Source organism: Buteo buteo, chromosome Z (assembly GCF_964188355.1).
Source record: "Buteo buteo chromosome Z, bButBut1.hap1.1, whole genome shotgun sequence".
Classification (NCBI taxonomy): domain Eukaryota; kingdom Metazoa; phylum Chordata; class Aves; order Accipitriformes; family Accipitridae; genus Buteo; species Buteo buteo.
In genome coordinates, this window is record NC_134204.1 from 44,109,256 (window position 1) to 44,131,857 (window position 22,602).

The window sequence follows — 22,602 nt, forward strand, 5'->3', positions numbered from 1 at the left end:
CAAAAAAAAATATTAATTACCTACACCATAGGTACTGCTGTACCTCTTTTTTCCACGTGCTTTTCCCAGTGCCGTTTCTGTTACTGCTGGTCTGGGTTGGTCTGTTTCTTTGTTCAATATGCAATTATTTCCACCCACTAATTTAAACAGGGCTATAAGAACTTACAGAAGTTTTAAGCTCTACAAGTTTTAAATCTTGTAGGTAATAGCGTAGACAGACATGCCAAGATTTCACCAAATGTATTTTTTCATTAAAAATTACATCTGCTGGTGGAGTAGGCTTTACTGTTTGACAGATGAAAAAAAAGTTTCAAAAACTATAAGGGAAACCTGAAACAAAAAAAAAAACCCAAACAAAAAAACACGGAGAGGACTATTGTATGATGCCTCCCCAGGTTTTCAAACCCAAGGCTTAAAGTAGATCTGATTGCGGAAAAAAAGTAGTAATTTCTTAATTACAACCGAGAAGCATATGGTACAAATATGATTAAATTCATTCACATGCATAAATAATGTCCAATTCCATAACTGCTCTGACTCATTGTGCATTCTAGAAGCTAACAAGAAAAGGTATTTCATTATTTTCCTGACACTAGGATTTTGAACCTCCTGACTGCCAAGAATGTGGTCTTACTAACAACCCCTATGTTGCAATTTATAGCAGATCCATTATATACACATGTATATATTTTTAAGTTACACAAATGTGTTAGAATGCTTGCATTCTTAGTTCCTCTAATATCAACTTTTAAGAAAGGTAAAAGAACACCTATAAAGTAAAAGCCAAGGTGATAGTAGTTTGGAAGAAATCCAAATGTTCCTAACTATAGCAAATTTGCCAGAGCTGCTAAACAAAGTCAATGATCATTGACAGAGTCAGACATTTGGAAAAACTTCAATATGAAAACAGGGTCAGCATAAAAATCAAGTAACCTAGTACATACTCTATTTTTAAACTTTCCCTTTTTAAAATGGCATAGCACTTCACAGTATTTCAATGTAGCAAATATAATTATTTCTTTGAAAAGCCTGATGATTCTGCTTTTTGCCTTACTATGTGTGAAAGGAACATGACCACCACCTAAACTGGTCTGTCATTTTCATACAAATGGATATTCACAACACAGCAATAGACAAAGATATTGATACATATGGATGGAACACTAATTTTAAATGTCTAGGAGACCAGGTTATCCTGAATGGTTAACATTTTACATTCCAAACGCAAAGTTAATGTATTAAGGCTATTACAATTCTAGATACTACAAAATGGTCTCAGTAGAATGGTCATGTAAATTGACAAGAAAACTGATGTCTCTTCAGACTGGAAATTGAGAGAAAATTTGCCCACAGATGAGAAGTTCTCTTTCCAGTCAATGCACCTGTCAGTCAAACTTGTTTCTTCCTAGTTATGTGTCTTTGAAAGAGCAGGGATATAGGTCATTGTCAAATGCTAGCAAAATGAGAAAGCAGCTCTTCAAAGATGAGTCTTAACCTGTCTGCCAGTTTGTGTAATCTGAATTATTTGTTCAGAGATATCCTTCTGTTCATCTGTACTCTCCATTAGCAACAGAAATTCTAATTAAATTACAGAATGCAGGGAATGTATGGCCCTCACTGGTGCAATAGCTAGGTTTGTCCAGCACACAGTGGTAAGAACTCGTTAATCTGAAAAAACATAGTTAGAATAAAATGTACACATTCTCTCCTCATCCATTTCTCTTGAGTACACCAAGAAAACTTGATTTGAAGATGCATAGCTTTGGTAACTGGCTGCTCAGCATGGCTCTTCACAGATGTAAAACACTAATGCAACAGTGGAAAGGACTCGAAGATAGCTCAGTATGAATACATAGAGCCTATAGGCCTGTGTAACATGGGACACTCAGGAAAATTAATTCTAATTAATTTGTACAGTGGATTAGTTAAAAATCAAAATATTCCTTTGTCAATATTCTCACAAGAAATTAAGAAGTGAGTTTAACTTAGTTTAGGTTAATTCACTTCACTTGCAGCTCTGCAAGTATTTGACATGGTTTAAGTGATCCCCTGTAAAACTTACACTTTTGGTAATTTAATTAAATTTACCTGAGTATCTAAGTATAGAAAAGACATTAAAAAGGAAATGGTCACTAACTACCACTTCTCTGTAAAATACGAAGGATGCAACTTATCTAGCTTTTTTTAAATCACAGACATCCTCAGTTAATGAATAAGGGCTCTGATGTATTTAGTTGAAATGTAGTCTTGCATGAGTTCTGTTCAGCTGGGGGAGAAATAAGAGGGAAATCACCTCTTCTTCTAGAGAAATGACAAAATGAGTTATAATCAGGCACATATTACTCTATCTGCCAAAGAACATATATATGGGACATCAGAATAAACTTAAAATAAACTGCACAACTTCATGAAATGTTCAATTTTTATATTTACACTATAATTAGTACAAAATTGCCTTTTAAGTTTTCTGTAGCACAAGACAGTATCTACTGGACTTGATACCCTAATATGTCAAAACAACTACTCTGAAGTATGATAAAGGAATCTAGAAGAGTTATAAAGAATAAGACACCATTTTCAAACTATACATAGTGTTTGCTTTTGCTTCTAAAAAGGTACTTATATCCCCAAAAGGTTTTTAATTTTAAATAAGCAGGGCAGGCAGGGAGGGGGCAGGGGGGGAAGACTGGTTGTTGGTACTAAAGCCTTTACTGTAATAAACTAAATATATTTACAATTTATACAAATGTTTGACCTTCAACAAAAATACAAAAACATATCACAAGATGCAAAACCAGGAAACAAGTTCATCTGAGACACCACTGCTCTACACAGGACAGAATGCAACTTGAACTGCAAGGAACAGAAAGGTATTTATCCCCCATATTCAGGCAATGAGAACAATTTGCATGAGGTCACAAAGAAAGAAAAAAATAAAAGGCTCCAACATTCTTCAGTAGACTTGGCTTTTAAAAACTATATCAAAAACCTAGGCTACATCTGTCCATCTTGCCTCTGTGTTCCATTTGGTCCACGTAGCCAGTATTTAGTTGCTGGATGTTGCCTTCTATTTTGAAAAATCGGAGTAGTTTCATGGCAAGGTCTGGAACCTCAATACTTTTGTTCCTTTCTAAAAGGCAAAACCTTTCTACTTCTACAATTGAGAACAATTTTGGCCCAGTTCAACTTCTAAAAGTTATATCCCCATCATATTTCTCAGTAGATAACTTCATAGACTGTAGCCTTTTTGTCTCCAGAGCCAGTGACTATGTACTTATCATCCACAGAGATGTCACAGCTAAGCACTGACGAAGATTCTTTGGACTAGAAGAAAAATAGAAATATATTACATCATTAAAAAAAAAAAAAAAAAAAGGTCTGTTACCCTCATCTCAGCATCCCATTTTGGGTAGATGACACAGGTGTAGATATCTGAGTCCACTCTTGGAACTCTGGGTATTCTAGTTTTTTGTTTAAAAGCATCATCATCCTCACCTGGAAGATACTGGCTCCATAAGGAGTTCTCCATGCATTAAGAAGGTTATCTTTCCCAGTACTCACAAACCATTTACCTAGAATATAAAACAGAAGGACTATGAAAATATATGAAACACACATCTGACAGATTTTGGGTTTTCAACTCACATCTATGAAATCTATTAACTAAGTACCATTATAAAAGCTCTCACCACTAATCAACATAGTACTTTTGCTTACAATCAATGTGGACACTCATGCTTTGGCAGTCTGTTACATACTAGGAAATCCCTAGACTCTGTAAGTAGAAATAGCTTTTTACAAGTAAATCAACCCTCACAAAAGCCTTTAGACAAAGGGATGGTTGGTTGTAGATAACTACAATTGAATTCATAAAGCAGAGATATTTATTCATTACTTAAGAAACTGAGATACTAAATAAGTTCTGATTATCAAATGAGCTATGACTATGTAGTAACTAATTAGCAAAGCATGAATTAGAGCCCTGTCAGGGCAACTTACCACAGTAAGCAAACTTGAGTGACAATACACAACTCTCATGAAGGTGCAGTTGATATTTGTCTGGTTTATTTACATGTAGCACTTCTACATTGCTGCTCTCCATTCCCACAGCTAGCCATTCACCAGTAGGACAATAACCAAGGGAAAATATCTGAAAATTAAACCACATTTAGACTTTTTATTTTTTTTCCCTAGAGATACACTTTTTTTTTTTTTCTACAGTGGTCAAATTAATTGGGAGAGAGGGAGAGAGAGAGAAGGGCAAATAAAGTTCACATAGTTCAATAGCAAGACTGCTGTTCAAAATTCAAGTGGCTAGCTAACCCCTGTTCTTACCTATTAAATTAGAAAAATATGAAAAGAGAGTAGTGTCAGGCTATCATTTTGTTCTGGAAGCTAAACATATGAAAGCTACAAAATATTGTGTTGTGAGCAGCTAAAAGGAAGAGAGGGAACAATGTGCCAGTTGCACTGGGCTCAATCTCAGCTTTCATCCTACATGTTTCCCTCCCACCGCACCCTCCCCCCAAGCTGTAGGGAAATCCACTTACCTGTGACGTGAAGTCGTGCTGTTGTAGCTGTCTCCCCTCTCTCAAGTCCCAGGATCTGACAGTGTTATCCAAACCTCCTGTCCAGAGCTTGGTACCATCATTAGAAATGTCAATACAGCTGGCTCCATCTGTGTGGCCCTGGAATTGCCTGATAAAACAAACCAGATTGAATAATGATTTCCTGCCAGAGCTCAAGGTAAACACTGTTGTGGTGTTAGTTTTGGACTCTGTGTGTGTGTGTGTCATCTCTTCTGTGTCTGCTGATGGGCAAAAATCAGTCCCTCCCTTTTACTGAGCATGAAATACAACAGTATTACAAAAACATTTTCCAGGTGCTAGAGAAATGAATTGCATCATGGCTAGCTGAAGAAAGTCAAAGATTTCCTATCAGGTTTTGAAACACCAAAAAAAAAGCTTGTGAGAACATTAAAGTACAGTAACTACAGTTAAAAGCATTAAGGACAACTCAGATTAAAACAAGTGCTGAGGGAACAAAACTCCTCCAGTTTCAGAAAACAGCTTCTGTATTTTCTTTTGGCTGCAAGTCAAGATGATAAATAATAAGCAGAGATATTAATAGGAAGGGATCCAGACAGAGATCCAGATAGTTAAACATAAGCACTACTGAGTCAGCAAAGTTGCATTCTCTGTGGCAGGAGATCACAAAAATCTAAATGGTGCAGTTTGTTTTAAAATCTTCTCATTAGTAATTCTCAGCTTTCAGCAACCAGAAGGTCATCTCAAGTTTTCCCTAATCCTTTGGCAAAAGCCTTCTGAGGCTTCTGCATTTTTCATCAGCAATTAGCTTTAGGAAAGTCCTATGCCTCAATGTGAAAGGTGGAGGGCAAGGGGGTGGGAAGACAACTAGCTTGGGAATGAAGGTTATGAATCACTAAGAGCTACCACAGAAAGGTCATGCGGCACATTTTGTTTTGTAGCTCTGGTCTCAAAATTCCACGTGTTATCAATTAGCAAGATCAGCCACCAAGTGGTGGGAACACCTACAGCAAACATTCAAAAGGCTAGACAGTCATAGATGGAGAGTGCACCTTTACAAATCCCAACTAAATGAAACCAACATGAACTTTTACACTCACTGCAGCAGGTTATGGACCAACCCTTGAGGGCCTGAATGTGCACCTTCCAAGACTAGGTTGAAGCTACCAGAACTAGTTTCTGCCCAACTCGGGTGCAAACTGCATTCTTTGGATAAGAAGTACTATTTAGTTTGCTGTCAAGAACCACTATTCAGGGAGATAAATATTTATGTAGCTATCCAAAGAGTAACTTTAATAGAAGTTTTCTTTAAACAAGTAATGACTCACCTGACCAAAGTCTGATTGTGCAGATCCCACACTGCAATGTTCCCATCGCTGCAGCAGGAAAAGCATACCTTGGAATCAGGGCTGATAGCCAGAGCGTAGCAGGCAGGTGCTGACGATGTCAGTTCTGCTTTTATACGAGGAGTTGGTGCTGCCAGGTCCCATATGGATAATGTGCTGGCTTCCCCGCCAACTATTAGGGTGCATCCATCAGGCAGCAATTTACAAGAGCGGATGTAGTTGTCTCTGTTCTGTACAACACAAATCACCTCAGTTATGTTAATACATACCTGCCAGTAATGACCACTAATATGATTCTGACTGCATCCAAGTTTTAAACAGTATGCTATTTTTTTCCATTACCAAAGTAGTAAAGAGAAACCAGCAGATCCTAAAAGATTTCAAACACCTACTTCTCATCACTAACCAGAGACTGCAGCTCTAGAAATTAAACTGCAGACTCCTGTTGCCACAGTCTACTCTGTTTTAAATGTGATGAATGGCAAGTCTTCCATCTCATTACACAAAACCATAGCGCCAAAGTATGCTTGTATTTCTGCAAGTGCACTCTATGAGCTAAGGTCAGCAAATGAGCTTTGATTTGACATTTAGATAACCTTATATGAAAATGCAGTTCATGTCTCATGCCCTTCATATTTTGGAGTTTTCTATCAAATACTATTTTTGCATTCAACATTTTAAAGTTAAAATATTAAGTATTCCCATACTGCTCCTGGATTTACATTGGTCCCTTGCTGTTCAACATGACTCTTACCATATTTATATTATCAGTCTCACATTTGTGATACTATTGCTGATTGAGAGGTACTACAGGGGATTTAGAGGTGGAAAACATTTCAACCTTCATTTATTGGAAGCTTGACTTCTTAAATGTATTGGAAGTCCATTTCTCCATAACAGATGCCAGATTAACATGGTAATAGTTCTTTAGAAAATGGAGGGTTAAGAGCTGTAGCTAAAAACATACAAAAAAGCACTGCAAGAAGTAGTCAACAACATTACTACTACTACTACTTTTTTTTTATTCACAGCAAGAAGCAGTAAGTAGTGCAGTGGAAATGTTGGCTTAGTGAGTCAGCCATTGCTGCTCCATAACTAAAATGGAAGGCAGCTAGGACTATGCATCCAAACAACTGTCACAGAACAGAATAAATATTCAACCATACTTTTACTACTAGTCAACTAACATAATGGTAGCAGTAAATAAAGGGAAAAGGCTAAAAAAAACCCAAACCAAACCAAAAACCACACCACATTTAACTGGATCAACAATGAAGCTAGAATTATTTTCATTCAGAATATATATTACTGTGCTTTATGACATGAAGTCTTCTCAGTTAACATTTCACAAACATCTATGCTGCTTCTAATATGAGAAGCATCTTTTACTGAGCCATTACCTTTCTGAGTCAGCTTTTCAGCTACCTATACTACTGCACTCAGTCCCTTTTGTATCCTGCAGATGTGAAAACAACCAACCAAAATGTGTAACTTGAGGATCACCAACAAAAGCATAGCAAGACTTAAAGTGACCTTGGTACCTTGTCACATTATTTCATTATGTGGTTGCTACCCTCTTACAAAAAACAGAGGTTGTCACTCCTGGTGTGAGTGAAACACCTAGGAACATTCTGTCCAGCCCTGCATAAGCCAGGCTACATTCCTTTTAAACTCATGCAAAAAAATCATCAGCATGACTAGGGAGGGAAAATCAGGTACACTCTTTACTCAGAAATCTTACCTAATCTGTTATTTGACCCTTAGTGATGATATTTATCCCTAAACAAACCAGCACTCTTCTCTGTAACTCCACCTGTTATGTGTTAAAAAGACAGCTAAACACATAAAGCAGGAAACAGAACTGCCTGCTATTTCCTTGTAATACGAACAAAATCCAGACAAGGACAACTGTTTCCTTACTGAGTCTCCAAGGAGAAGCTACCCTTGTGCACAAGTTCCTGTTCACCTACCAGGCAGTCCAGCTGAGAGACAGGGCTCTTGTTGCCAGGCTGGCTGATGTCCCAGACTTTGACGCACCCCTTCCCACCCGTGTACACATGTCTCGTAGGGTTGCTGATGGTAACTGCACACACCACTTCCCCATGGTTCAGAGTGTTGATCTGACGGGCATGGCGAGGGATTCCTGGACCGATGAGGGCATCAGGAGGGAAAGGAACCGGCTGCATCTGACCATCTGCAGTAACGTGAAAGGAGTAGGCTCTTTTGGGGAAGGGAAAGAAGAGAGAAGGGGGGGGGGGAAATCAGCCAGTTACAGTGCTCTAACACAAGAAAAACACAGTATTTTTTTTATTTGATTACTTTGCCAATCTTTTTCTCATAAAAATCAGAGCTACAGTGCCAAGTAATACAGGCACATGAAACCTCAGAGGGAGACAAGGATTCACAACAGGTACTTTCAGCTTGCCTCACCTAAAGCATTCGTGCAGTGGGGAAGCATGTTAAATTCTATCCTTAATTCTAGAGACCAAGGTCAGGGCTGCTATCCCTCAGCCACCTGGATAACCAAAAGATCTTTAAGCCCCTGTTTTTTAGCCAGCAGTTCCAAGCAGCACCAGAAATCCTGCAGCAGCAATCCCTCACCAAGCAGTACTCCTTCAGCCTTCTTCTATAAGGCTTGCACCTGTTGCCCTGCAGTAGCATTAGCCAAAGTTCAACTTCTGCTCCATTCTTGCACCTCATCTTTAACATCAGCACCAGCTGTGCTCACATGCCTCTTTCCAGCTGCTAACTAGTGCTTTAAACAGAAAATATAAATATGCGAGTGGTTGCACACACCTTTCATCAGAAAGCTGATACCATCTTCTCATAATTATGTTTTCTTGAATAAGTATTTTGGAAAAAGTGAAAGGCTCAGTTTCCCAGGTAGTTTTGGCACTTCTGTAACACCTTTTATTTGTATTCAGTGCATGATTTCAAGTACATGGAAACTGAGGGTTGAGGAGGTGAATCCCAGCACTGAATAAAAAGACTCCTCCTTGGTGAAAGTGCACAAAATTATTTCTTCATGTTGACTGTAATATTTAAAGTCAGCTCTACTCAAGGACCAGAGCACAAATAGCAGCTAATAAAGGTTTCAGGTGCAGGGGTTTTTCTTGGTTTGTTTGTTTTAAATAATAATGAAAATACTACTGCAAAAGGCTAGTTTTTGTTATACTGGTGAGCTTCTTTTTTGCTTCTTCTGTTTTATGCACATCCATAGTTCATGTTTTTGATGCTGCTGTTACATTAACAGCATTCTTCAAGAGGCCAAAGTTGATAAAAAATGGTGAGATAAGAGTATCCTTTTTTTTTAACCAATGAGCTACTGTCTCCCTAGTGATACCTTTATTCTTCTAATATATTCTTGCGTTCAAAATTGCCCTTTCTTTTCCAAATGTACCTTCTTCTTCAGATATCTTCAGTCACTGTAGCTCAAGTATTAGTATTGCATCCATTTTCCAAGGACCCAACAATAGATAATCCAATTTAATCTTCTGTTCTGAGCTTTGAGCTAGTATTTTCAAAGTATTTCATTGCATGTTTCCAAGTATTGCACAGTTTGAAAGGAAGGAACAAGCAAGATGCCTGGATATGTAACAGACATCACAGAGCAACTGAATACGCCCAGGAGTGGACCAGAAGATATTCCTTTAAAAAAGAGTGAGAAGTGGAGAGGTGAAAGAACTGAACAGTTCTTTCATACAGAAAGTAACAGTGCAAACAGTCACCCCATGCAATATCACAGTTTTCTCAGATGGAAAGGGTAAAAACTGGTTAACAGTAACTGCTATAAAACAAAGAAATTAATAGAGCATATACATGCAATTCCTGTACCTCATTCATGTTTCATGGTTGGACATGGGAGTTGAAAGCCTGCTCAGAGAATACACAGAAATGGAGGATGAGCAAGTCCAAAAGATGACAAATCTTTTTTGTCATGGAAATGTCAGGAATGGGAAATGCAAGATAATAAAGGAAGTGCAAAGTTCACTCCCTTGCATTTATACAAGATGCACGGTAAATCAAATGTATTTCTTCCCATGGGACCCTTTCTCTTTTTTTGTATGAAGAATTACAGTAATGATAAAGGCTTCACTAGAAAACTCCATCATTTCTGTGAAGAGGAGTAGAGACAGGACTGTCCCAAATTAGTTATTCACTAAACAGATGAGACACGGGATGGGAGAGGAAGCAGAAGAGGAGTGGCAACAAGATTGCTCAAGGCTGAAAAACTGCTCAGGTTCAGGTACAGAATCCAACTAAAGAGTCATAGCACTTAAGAGGCTGAAAACCTGGACCCCATCCTGGGCTCCAGATCAAAGTCAGTTGCAGAGTATTTGTTAGCAGTAAGAGTACACAGAACTGCACAACTTTGAAGTCTCAGCCTGCCTTTTTTTTTTTTATCATGGACAGAAGAAAAACAATTAAGCAAGTATTAAGCAATTTTTTCCAGCATGTTTAAGATGAATAATCCACTTGTACATTTTTTTTTTATGGAAGCTTATAGCTTAAACGTTCTGTTCAATTCAAAATACCTAAATAATTGGTGTCTTGAAGTGCTTCTGTGCATACACACAGCTTCTCAGTTCTTGCTGAGATGGGGTGGGAGGAAGACAACAGGAACATTTTTCAAGTGCTTCATGAATACTGTAGAATTAACAATGACTATTCTGCTCTGAAACGCCAGGGACTTACCCAGTGTACTTTTAATCATGTAGAATTTTACCTGTATGCCTGTGTTTAAAGTGCAGTTATATAGATCATATGAGTAGTCTCTCTTTTTTACTATCATGAGAGGGCATTTGCTTCCAAGACTGGTTGGTCAGGACTCAGGATGACTGAGTTTGAGGGCCTAACAAACAGACCAGTGATAGTTTCTTACAAGCCAAGACAGCTTTTTCTACAGTGCAAGTTATCAGCAATCCACTGTGTAAAGAAATGGCTACACACTGCCAAATCCCTCTGCCTCTGCCAAGACAAGCACACAAAAAAGTAAATGTTCCTGTTTGCTTGAAGATGTGTGGCATGTCATGCTAACCTCACCACTGTCAGCATACTTTTGTGGTCTATTAACTTGTATCTACTAAGTATTATGGTATAACTTTTCATTACACGTACCTTTTACTTTGAAAAAACTTGCATCATTTGCAAGGCTGATGCTTGCTAGACATGGAAAGCTTCTACCTCCAGAACAACACAATACTGGAGGATAGCAGTGAAAACAAACTATTTGCAGCTCAATAGCTGTTGTCCTTGGCAACCTCTCATCAGGTCACCGTGACAGAGGGCCTGCTCTGCTACTTCTGGGGAGGACTGTACTTCCAGTGCTACACGTCCAAAGCTGTAGGTGTACTTACATACAAGTAAGAAATTCCTCCATTTTTAATGCACTAGATATATTGACAGGCCTGAATTCTCAAAACTGAGAAGCATTTTGGTTTTCCAACCTTAGAAGAGTCATGTTTAGTAAAATTTGGTAAGTTATTGAGTTCTCTAAAGCTCAAGGTATTTCTTGACAGGCATCCCTTACCCACCTGTCTTTCTCCTCCACAAATTGCCATTGACACCTGAATTCCATAACACTGCAAAAATGTAATGTGCATTTTTGTCCTTTTATGATGATCTTTTAGAACTGACAATGTATGCCAGAAATGGCTGTTCAGCTTCACGATGATCACGGATTTTTATCTCACTCACAGCATTCTGCCTCTATGAAATGTCTGGGTTCCATGATTATCCATCTTTGGTCAAATGACCATTAGCATTAAGGTAGCCCTTCCTCATGTTGGGCTAACAACCACAGTAAACAAAGAAAAAGTTCTTATACAATGCAATTACAATTAATATGTGAATATATACTTTAATTGTACATTATGAAAAGAAGAGTTACAAAACAAACTTGCATGCCTTTTATTTAGGGAAGAGTTCTGAGAAACAGTATACTGCCACTTATGATTATATTCTTTCTGAATAACAGAAATATTCTTCTGATATACTGTATCCAAAGACTTCTCCCTCATCTGTGTCAAAGCAGCACTGAGAACCTGCAGAGTTCCTATACATTACAACATAGTAGGTGATACTAATACAATCCACTTTCTCAGCCTAAATCTGGTAACTATGGCCCTCCAATTTCCAATTAAGTATCAAATAAGTATATAATAAGTAAGTATCAACTGGCATGCTGAGGAGAGTTCAGAATAATTAATTCACTGCTCAAGAACATGGCAAATAACTAAACTACCTAACTGCCAGCTGCTCTAAGTATTCAGATTAATATAATGCATGCAATTCCTGCCTACTTAAAGTACCATGCCTTAAAAAAACCCAACCTTCTACTTCATCCCTCCAATTCAAACAGAATTCCTTAACTAGCACAAAAATACCTCAAGTGCAAAACACACAAAAGCAGACAATTCCTTGTACTGATGAGTCCATTTTACTTTCAGCTCTTGTTTACATTCCAGCTTATTTGTAGTTGTGGTTACCACAAGTGACTGAGTAGCATGTTTCATTATATAGGACAAAATGCCAAGAAATAAGGAAAAAGGTATTTGTAAACAAAATCTTTAACTTCATACATATCATCAAATAATTCCATCCAGAGATACAAAGGGGTGGAAAAACAACCTGTTGTTCTAGAATATAATAAAATTAGCCTTCCTTTAAAATATTCCTTGTTGTACATTCACTGAACAATTGTGAAGATCAGGAGAATTGAAATCTTTTTAATTTTTGCCTTGACCAATTCCAGAACAGCATACTATTCCTTTCCAAAAACACAAAGAAAAATCAGCTTTTAACTAGAAGCTGAAAGAGTTAACATTTACCACATGGAATTTCCCTTTCCTACTAAAATGAAAAACATGTATTTTCAGCTCTTTCTGGTGTCTGTGTATAACACCTCATGCTTCAATTAAAACCACATTTGAAAAAAATACTGAGAAATACATTTGTCCTCAACACTACCATTAATTCACAATTTTAGACACCAGGGAAGCAGTACTGAGGACATAAATCTTACCACTGAGCTTGAAAAATCTGTGTTCAGTGCACAGTCCAACTATTAGAAGGTGTGGTTCACATCAAAGAGAAATCCACAAGAACATTAATTTAGCAGCTATAGAAGACTAAACGCTAAATAAGTACGTTGCTAGGAAGGCTATGCAAAGCAAAAAAACATGACAGCAATGCACCAAGAGCTTATAGTGCAGGGCATAGTTAAATGTATCAAAATGGCAAAGTGCAAGATGCAGATACCACATGTCCATGTCAGAAACTAGTACTGATTTCCCATCCCCAACCTAAGACAAAGATAGTTATTGATTAGGTGATGGCTGAAGGCAATCTGGAAGGAAAAAACCACACCACCACCACAGCCCCTCCCTGCCCCCTGCCTCCAACCCCCTCCACCCCTCCCCCTCAAAAAACCCACAAACCAAAACCAGAAAAGCAGCTAAGAAAAGAATAATCTACTAATGGGAATCAACTTTGAAACCAAGAATATGAAAACTTATTTTATGCACATTCATACACACATGTAGGTATCAAGTCCTTGTCCATAAAATTAATTACTGAACTACAAACAGCTCAAGAAAGAAAACAACTAATATGAGATCACATGTGTGTACACCAAAATATCAAAGAATTATGAAAAACCTGAAAATCCTCATAGGTAATAACTTTTTAAAACAAACAAACAACACACACAACCTGCTACTAAACACAAAGACTAGCTCATTTGTATAATTAAGAAATTGCTGAAGACACTTGGACTTTCTAGATTGCTACCCAATTTCCCAAGTACTTCTGTACCATTGCTAATAAGGTTAGACTCTGCAAAGAGCAAAACTGAAAGATTCACATTCAGGAACACAAAAAGATGGTAGTAAAGACTTACGTTTAATCAAGTTACAAAATAAGACAAGCAAAAGACAAACTTTCCAGACAACAGTCTCTTGATAAAACAAGACAAGTACAAATGAGTTTTTAAGAGGCTACTAATTTTTCTAACAAGCTAGTCATTAACAGATCTCAGAATACACAGGGGTTAAAGAAAACTGGGTGCTGTCAGAAGTGTCATTCTTTTGGAAAGAAAGAAACTTAATTTTCTCTTGGAAGTAGGGCTGTGTGAAAAAAACAGTCCCAGCAATAGCCACTGATAAAAATGTGCAGCTGTGAGTATACGCATATGGCTGGGGATTCAAGTTCAACTTGAAAATTCTCTGTACTGCCTGCAACAAGACTCAGACTAAAACTCCACATCTCACAAAACAAATTCAGTGTGGCACCTTAACTGCACTCTAGCAAAAGGCAGATTTTGAAAATAAACCAGGAGTACTCCACTAGGTTGCGTGGTTATATAACCCATGTACTTTGTACAGAAAATACAGGAGACTTGCCTAGTGTAGGTAAGACATACTCAAAGATGCTGCAGGTAGCATATGGCATCTAGCTAGCTGTAGCCAAACAAGACTAAAACAAAAGATCGTCCTAAAGCTGTCAATGAAAAGATAACAGATCAGTTTATGGAATTTTAGGTTTGCCTCACTTACAATAAAGATAAGCAAAGAAGTCACTTTAGAGGAAATGACTGACTCAGTCCAAGTAACACAACCACAAAAAACATCACAGAACACATGAAATCAAGTGGAGAGTAGGGAATATGTATCAAAGTAGGCGATCTACACAGCAGTGTGAATAAAGTGCTGAAAACACTGAATAAAAAGATTTTAAAAAAACCCCAAACATACAGACTGTAATTTAGCTATGAAGTACCAGGATACAAAGTATAGCAGCATACATGCACTGCTTTTGTGCCTTGAATAGTGCAACTATAAGTCAGAAAATTTCTGACTGAACAAAAATAGGTTTTGATAGCTTATAATATAAAATATTGCCAGGCATTACTAATGGAATAAGTAATTGAAAGCTTATGAATATATTGTTTAAAAGTAAAAACTTACTGCCACTGGATTATGCAATATCCAAAAATATTTTATATAAGTATGCCAAATTCTACTAAAGTCAGCAAGAATGAGTCTGACCCTTAATAAAAGAATGTTTTGAGAACAAAGCCTGTTCCTTACTGTACTAAATTTAAATACACCACCATCTGATACATAACACCAACTCACTAAGCCCTCACTTCGGGAATCTTATCAACATACCGCCAACTTTTCTTTAAGTAAATTCAAGATTTAACAGGTTTCTCACACTGCCAACAGATAACTAAGTCTGTTCTCAGAAGCATGGTGGATAACAACGAAAACACATTCAGGATGGCTTTCCTAATCCAAGTCTGCTGCTTTCTTACCGTTACAGAGAAAGAATAGAAGAAAACACACTTTTGTGCCTGTAATCTGGTGTACTTTTACAGATGTTTGCATGACTGACATTACAATGTATCACTAGCTATTAACAGGAGTTCAAAATGAAGGCAAACAGAAATACATGTGTGTATGACTTTAAACACAGTGTGTCTTACAACTTAGTATCCTAAAAGTAATAGTTTCTGTATTCTTCCTGAAGTTGCAAAAGGAAAAATTAAACCACGATAGATTGGTAAAGATGACAGTATGTAACAAGAACACCCACCATAGGAAGTGCAAAATGTTAAGTGAGTTTTTAAATTATGTAAGTACCTAGACAGAGAGAAATTACCCTAACTGCTTCATTCTGTTGAATGAGAAGACAGGACTGAATGCCAGGCATGAAGGGATAAAGAACAGGTTCTAACAGTATCAAAAAACTTGTTATAATTCTCTCTGCCCCACTCTGTCCAAGAAAACAGATTAGTCATATTTGCAGTCTATGCTCTGTTTGTACCTGCATAGACTAGTTGTCCAGAAATACTTAAAAAATAATCATTTTTTAAGAGGTCATACATGTTCATGACTCTACTGCACATGGATAAGTTCAGTCTCAACAGTCTACCAAAGCCAAACTACTGAAAAATTTGATGTATGCTGTTTTGGTGAATTTATTTTATTGCAATATCAATAAGCCACAGTATCACGGAATTATTTTATTTAACCACCTCTTCATCAATAATTAAAACTTTTAAATAAAAAGAACCCATTGTGAAAGTTATCCTTCATCTATGCACCACCTGCTGTGCAACTGCTTCATCATCCTTTCGCTCTCCAGCTGCACACTTACAGAAACATTTTAAAGAGCTTACTCCATTACGCAAGGTGTGCATCGGTTGCTAAAGTAACTGCTTAAGATACCCACTGTGATGAACAGTTGCAGACTCTCATGCCTGATGAAACAGGTGCCAGACAAGGAGTCTGTGAGTTTGCATTACACATCTACGCTCAGTATAGTAGGAAGTTTAGTTTCAATGTGTTTTTATCTTACACATTTTAGTACTCTCTACCAGTTTGTAGTCCCCTTAACTTCCCCCAGAAAGGAGGAAATAAAAAAACTTAAAGTATACCTTCAACAGCTTTTCCTTGGAAATAGGTATATACACACCTGTTTTGGGATATGACAACTATCATTTTATAATTTATATGCTGCACCTCTTACCAAGAGAAGTCTAAAACAATCTCTTGGAAACAACCAAACATGACCCACTTTGGAATTCTTGTTCACTGAGACAAGATAACTTCATTCTCTCTAGATAAAGCCAATGTTACCAAAACGTTAGAAGTTACTTACGGTTTTCCCCCAGGAATCCCTGCTAGATTTGGAGGGATTCCAGGTACTCTCATGTGAGGAGGAGGATCAAACCCAACCTGACAATGAAAAATGAATTAATCTCACACTTGCAATTTCTTATGCAGCAAGCCCCTTTTCTTCACCCCCAAGATATTATGCATTTAATCAAAATGTGGCTTTTACCCACAGTATTAGATAAGTGCATGTCCCTTCACAGAGGGGAAAACCAAGATGTTTTCCCTAGGCATGCTTCTGCTGGAAGTATTCATATGTGAATAGAAAAACAATAATGTGTATCATGCATTCACATCACTGAGCGTAACACAAATACCCCTGTGTTAGCACAGAGCTAGCCCTGGAATTAGAGTCCGTGGTGTGTCAGCATGTAGCCACCCCAGTGCTCTGTAGCTCTGCGACAGCTAGCACGTACCCATGCAAGCACAGCATGGTGCTGGAAAGCAGCTTCAGGTCTCAGCTAGAATCTTTGCATGGCTCCACACCGCACTGTATGGGCACGTCAGCTGAGAGATCTCTCACAGAGCTACACTGCAGGGTGCAGACAAATTTGTCTACAGCTTAAATACACTATGCTCTCTTTACATACTGCAATTCCACTAAACTTTTATATCCTGAATAAATAAGTACATCAAATAATCCAAACAGAAATTCTGGACCAAATAGACTTAGTTTTTCTTCTGAACACTATACCCAAGTTAAAATTCTTATTGCTTTAAGGAGCGCATATGCACATTTTTCACATAAAAGCCTTGTTTACCAGTTTGAAAAAAGTAGCCATATCTACAATAATGAGAAGACAGCAAGCTTAAGTCCCATCTTGCAGATTTACAAGTAGGTAAGCTTGTTGATACATACAGCTGCCATCAAGCTCACGCTTGCAGAATCAGGCCCCTAAGTTATTCTGCTTGACAGCAGCTCTAACTGCTACGCTCTACTTACCACACCCACAACAGCAACTATTCTTAACACACCTTATCACAGAACTCCAAGATATGTACCAACCACCTTCTCATATTGATTTCCACAAAAAACAAAATACAAGGACAGAGACGTAGATAAAGAGACTTCTACATGCTTCAAGATGAATTTTTTTATCTCTGTGTGGAACACAAATCTGGTTCAGCAAGAGAAAAGCAGATGTCCACAGCACCAATGAAAATACTTTGTAGCTACCAAAACTACCTTTTCATTTAATGCATAAAATAATTTTTTGGCATTTATTAATCAGTCAAAGCACTGATGAAGGTGAAGAGAAAAGGAAACACACATAAATATACCAAGATTCTTTGTTTTCAAGGTGCGAATTTGTTTCTCCAGCCACGCAGCAAAGTGAAACACACAGTGAAGCTGTCAAGCCTCTGGCGCTGTTATAACTTGGGAATTCGACAGTGCTAAATGAAGCATGTAGCTCTTCTCAGTGAACCACAACTCACACAACTGAGATTGCATGCAATGTATGGCCTACCATAGGAGATCTTCCATAGGCAACCACAGCAGCTGCAGCAGCAGCAGCACTCATCTGGGGTGACATATTGTGCAGACTGGCATAGGCTGCCCCTGGACTGGTTAACTCTCCATTCATGCCAGCATGAGGTACCATTCCAAATGGAGCAGGGTACGGTCCTGGTACTGCCAATGGCGTCCGCAAACCTGCAGCTACAGAGTAATGAAATCAAATAGTTTTATTTATTTATTCCTGCATACAGAGGAGAAAACAGCCCTTTCATGCCCCTACAGTACCTAACCTTCCCCTCTCACATACACGCACTGCCAAGAAACATTGCCATAATTTATCAGTACCAGCACCTCTCTTCACTCAATGTAAGATCTACTGAAGTCTGAACTTGCTGATTACTTCTAACAATCTATTCTAGCACTACCCATTTCCATTTCTGTAATATTTCCCTGTTTACATTAATCTCTCCTTTGCCAAATTAAGCAGTAAAGCTGACAGACATGGTTTACACAGCTTATGTCTGAAGCAACTGTGCTGTACCAGCCTGAACAGCAGAAGTAAACTTCCCCCTGCATTTGTCAAGATTTACAGTGCAGCAAATATTAGTAGACTTAGACAAAGAGCTGGAGAAAAGATTGCATTCAGAGTAAGTACCAGAATCTTCTGAGAAGTCTTTTTATATTGCATTCAGTCTCTGGATTATTTGCAAAAAAGATAAAGACAAAAGTAAACAAAGAAGGATAAGAGATAGAAAGATATTCAAACTCTTGATAATCCAAACATCTGCTTCTCATAAAGCCCTCTCTTGATATCAAGAGCAAAGCAATACATTTAGTTAACGTTCACACAGAACTACACACATAAAAAAAGATTAATTTTGGAACCATAAAAACACGTGAGGTAATGCATTACCAGCTTGGTTAACCAGAGGGTCCATTGTTGGAGGCTTGCCAAGGCCTGGACGAAGTCCTGGAGTTGCGCTAGTGCCTGGGGTTGGCACATCACTTCGAGGAGTTGGTGTGCTGGATTTCAGAACAGGCGTGCTGGCTTTTTCATGCTGGTATCATTAAACAAATTAAATGAGTATTATTTTTAATCCAGGATATATTATACAATTTATCACAACAGCAGCTGGGATGCTGGGCACCTACTACCTAGTCCCTCAGCCAATTTTCATAAATCCATGCAATGCTGACAACATTAACTTGTGAGAGAGAAATGCTGACCTTTTTGATTGCTGCCAAAATTATAATAAGAAAAGAAACATAGAGTTATTCTTCCTTCTTCTATTGGCATGAAAAAAAAAATGCCTGAGCTAATTTTTTTTCAGGACAATACAATACACATCACCAAATTATTCTAGCTTGAAATCATTACTGTCTCAAATATTATTGGACACAGCAAACCTAAGTACAAAAACAAAATACCACAATAGTTCATAGTGCCAAAAAATTGTGACACAAAAGCTACAGAGAATCTGATCAAATTATTACTGATACTGCAGGAGAAGTTTTGAAAGAGTAACAGCTTATTTAAAAGATTTTAACAAAAGCCTGGAGAACTTCTTAGTGACTATATACAGACTATGTTAAACCACAAGCTATTGCTCATGAAAAATAAACAATGCTTAAGCTACTCTTGTACTTTGCAATAAATTTGCAACTCATTTGACAGAAATGTAGGAAATACAAGAAATCAAAATGAAACAGAAAATATTGCTGAGGAAGAAAGCTGAATAATACCATGAAGGTCTGGAAAATAGTAGTCTATTTCCATTTCAAATGTTTAAAGCCAGGTACTTCTACCACAAGTAGTTGCAAGAGAATGGAGAGTTAAGACTTTACAAGAAAGAAGATGATTTATCTGGACAAAGACTGCTACCCACCAGACTCATTTCTTTGGATTTGAGGGAAGTGGAACTTCCTGAAGAGGCCGTAGATGCTGGACTGCTAGAGGCATCTTTCTTCAGCAGGCGGGTTTTATCTATACCGTTTTCACGTGGTGAATGAGTGGGACTTGCCCTTGGGGAAGAAGGATCCTAAAACAGTGGGAAAGGAAGAACAGCACATAACCATGTCATAGGTTGGTACAAAAACACCACTAAGGAGTCTATGGGAAAAAAAACTAGAAGAATTTAAGCAGTAAGTTCAAACAACAAGACATTTTGTTATCTCTATAGAAAAAAAAGCTGAAATCCCTTCATCAATTTAGAGACATAAGTTCATATAGTAAGCAATCTGGTTTTACTTTACACTACATGCAATCATAAACTGTTTCCAAGCATAGAGCTTGCAATCTAAGCACAAACTAAGGCAAGCACGCACAACACGTGGTAAGAGCAAGAAAGACCAACAGTAACTGCAGTAGAATTTACACTGTTTTTTCATGTACGCTCTCCACGCGCTGCTAGTGACAACAAACGTTTCAATAATCTCTTTCAGGCCATACAAACCTTGCTCATGTCTACCTTCAGAAGAAGAGATAAGGATGCATGCTGTATATGCCATAATATCTGTCACTTCTTTCTAAATACCATTTGCAACTGTCTCACTACTTAAATCTACAGGAAAAACTGAAATCACCTCTCAGATGATTATCCTTCTCTCTTTCAGAGGCACTCTCTGCATTTCCTTTAACCTGGAATAGCCAGCCCAGCAAGCTACAATGCCATCAGAGCTCTGCAGGTTCTCCATGCTCCTTTGGCTCATGAAAATAGCAGCAGGAAGGAAGCAGTCCTCACAAGAGGGCACTAAGTCTACTGATTGATTACTGAGCAGTTTCATTTTAAGTAGGCCTTCTGAAAAGATTACTAAAATCCCTGGTTGGGTACCCATTTTTCTACTTGGCTGACATCATTTGGGCACTTGGAGCTGCTGAAGACACCTCTTGTCTGTCAGCTTCTCTCCCTGTGCTTTTCACACAGCAAAAGAACCATGCTACCATATTCAGGCTTCCTAAATCTCTTTGTTGTATGAAATAAAAGATGAAGAAAAGGGAAGGCCCATCCCTTCACCTTGATGGCACTGCCAAATCTCTGCCCTGGAGAAAAAAAGTGGCTACAACCTCTGGAAAATTTTGTGAACGGACTGACTTCATTCTAAAAACCAAATATTCTGGAAAATGCTGTCTTTTACATAGGGCGTTAAAATACTAGTGATCTTTAAGGTACCAAAAATGTTTTTATTAATACTCCTACTATTAAATACAAGCTTAGGTAATGTCTTCCTTTTTCATTTGAAGACACTAGTCTGAAAACCTCAGCCCTCCACCTGCATCTCACCACAACTCTCTCCACTGCAGAGCAGCTGTGAAGCATCAGAACATAACTGCAGAGGCAACAGACCTGGACAAAGCAGCAGAAGGAAAAGCTGAGATGGCAACCAGATAAAGCTCAGAAGAAGGCATGGTAACTGCAGTACTAACAAAAAGGAGAAGTTGTGAATATTTTAACATATCCACACAGAGGATTCTTTTTCTTCTAACATCTAAATGCACTTTTCCTTTAACCTTTGGGCAAATGTCAAGACTACAAAAATGAAAAAAGTTACCTCATTGGATACATCTACAACCAAGTTATCGTCACTCTTGTCCCCATCACTGTCCTATTAAAAATAAATAAATATAGTGTTCATTTCAATTAGTACATTAAGAGCCCAGAGAGAAAGACTACGCATCTACTCAGACATTTTTTGTTTTTCCTAAACAAAAAGCAAACAGCCTTTCATTAACTTATTAGCAATAGGGAAAACAATGAAAACAGGAAAACAACACCTTATTTCTGCTTCAGTAATAAAACCCACATAAGGTAGAACTAGTTGAAAGGTGCTGGTCTCACCACCAGCACAAGAGGGTCCAAACCCCCTCCTTATTACCATCATAAACAGTGTTATCATTACTCCTAAAAGAGAAACTCAATTCTGTTCATATGCTAATCTTACGTGTTAATCTTATGGAAATTACTGCTTGTGTATACCTAAAAAAACATGAGATCTCAGAAAACTGGAGCTTTTTGGCATTTGTTTGATGTATCAACTTCCTCAAAGTAATAGGACAATTTTGCTCCTGTTCCAGAAAGCAAAGTTTTGAAATGGAAAGTTCTGGGGAAGAAAAAGCTTCAGAAATGCCAAGGCATTTCAAGATTTCTGCCTAACAAAACCAAAATACTTTGACAATCCTAAATGGAAATGTTTTATTGTGGCTTCTCAAGCTGCATTTTGACTGTTTCACATAAATCTGTGTTCACCTGAGCTGCTCTAGTGCCTCAAGATAGCTGTTACTCAAGTGCCTCCTGGTCCCTATCTCCACAATGGGCAGGGATGCCCCAGTAGACACATTATATGATACACAGTGGTCTAGTGATTTCTGCACCATGGTAGTTCAACCAGAAAGTGAGTCTTGACTCAAAACCAAAACCAAACAAAAATTAAGTGAATGATTTAGAATTTTCGTGTAGGCCAAGTTTGACATTTCCAATAACAGTACTTTTACTTAAAAAGTTTCTAGGCAAACAAATCAGACATACAAGATTACTCAAACTGTCTCCCATCACTTGCATTCAAAGTGTCTGGGC

The 22,602-nt window shown here is 37.9% G+C and overlaps 1 protein-coding gene across 3 annotated transcripts in view; it reads right to left on the reverse strand.

Moving 5' to 3' along the window:
- Positions 1 to 879: 879 nt before the first annotated feature.
- The window catches only part of TLE1 (TLE family member 1, transcriptional corepressor), a 76,900-nt gene continuing 55,177 nt past the window's right edge, over positions 880 to 22,602 (reverse strand). For all 3 annotated transcript variants that reach the window (XM_075020655.1, XM_075020653.1, XM_075020654.1), the window contains exons 10-20: positions 21,581 to 21,634; positions 19,918 to 20,070; positions 18,945 to 19,089; positions 18,042 to 18,232; positions 16,559 to 16,635; positions 7,864 to 8,113; positions 5,876 to 6,123; positions 4,551 to 4,698; positions 4,000 to 4,150; positions 3,496 to 3,572; positions 880 to 3,324 (exon numbers count right to left, since the gene is read on the reverse strand). In XM_075020655.1, the coding sequence (XP_074876756.1) occupies positions 3,217 to 3,324; positions 3,496 to 3,572; positions 4,000 to 4,150; positions 4,551 to 4,698; positions 5,876 to 6,123; positions 7,864 to 8,113; positions 16,559 to 16,635; positions 18,042 to 18,232; positions 18,945 to 19,089; positions 19,918 to 20,070; positions 21,581 to 21,634 (1,602 nt within the window). In that variant the 3' untranslated portion in view covers positions 880 to 3,216. The remainder of the gene's footprint in view (positions 3,325 to 3,495; positions 3,573 to 3,999; positions 4,151 to 4,550; positions 4,699 to 5,875; positions 6,124 to 7,863; positions 8,114 to 16,558; positions 16,636 to 18,041; positions 18,233 to 18,944; positions 19,090 to 19,917; positions 20,071 to 21,580; positions 21,635 to 22,602) is intronic.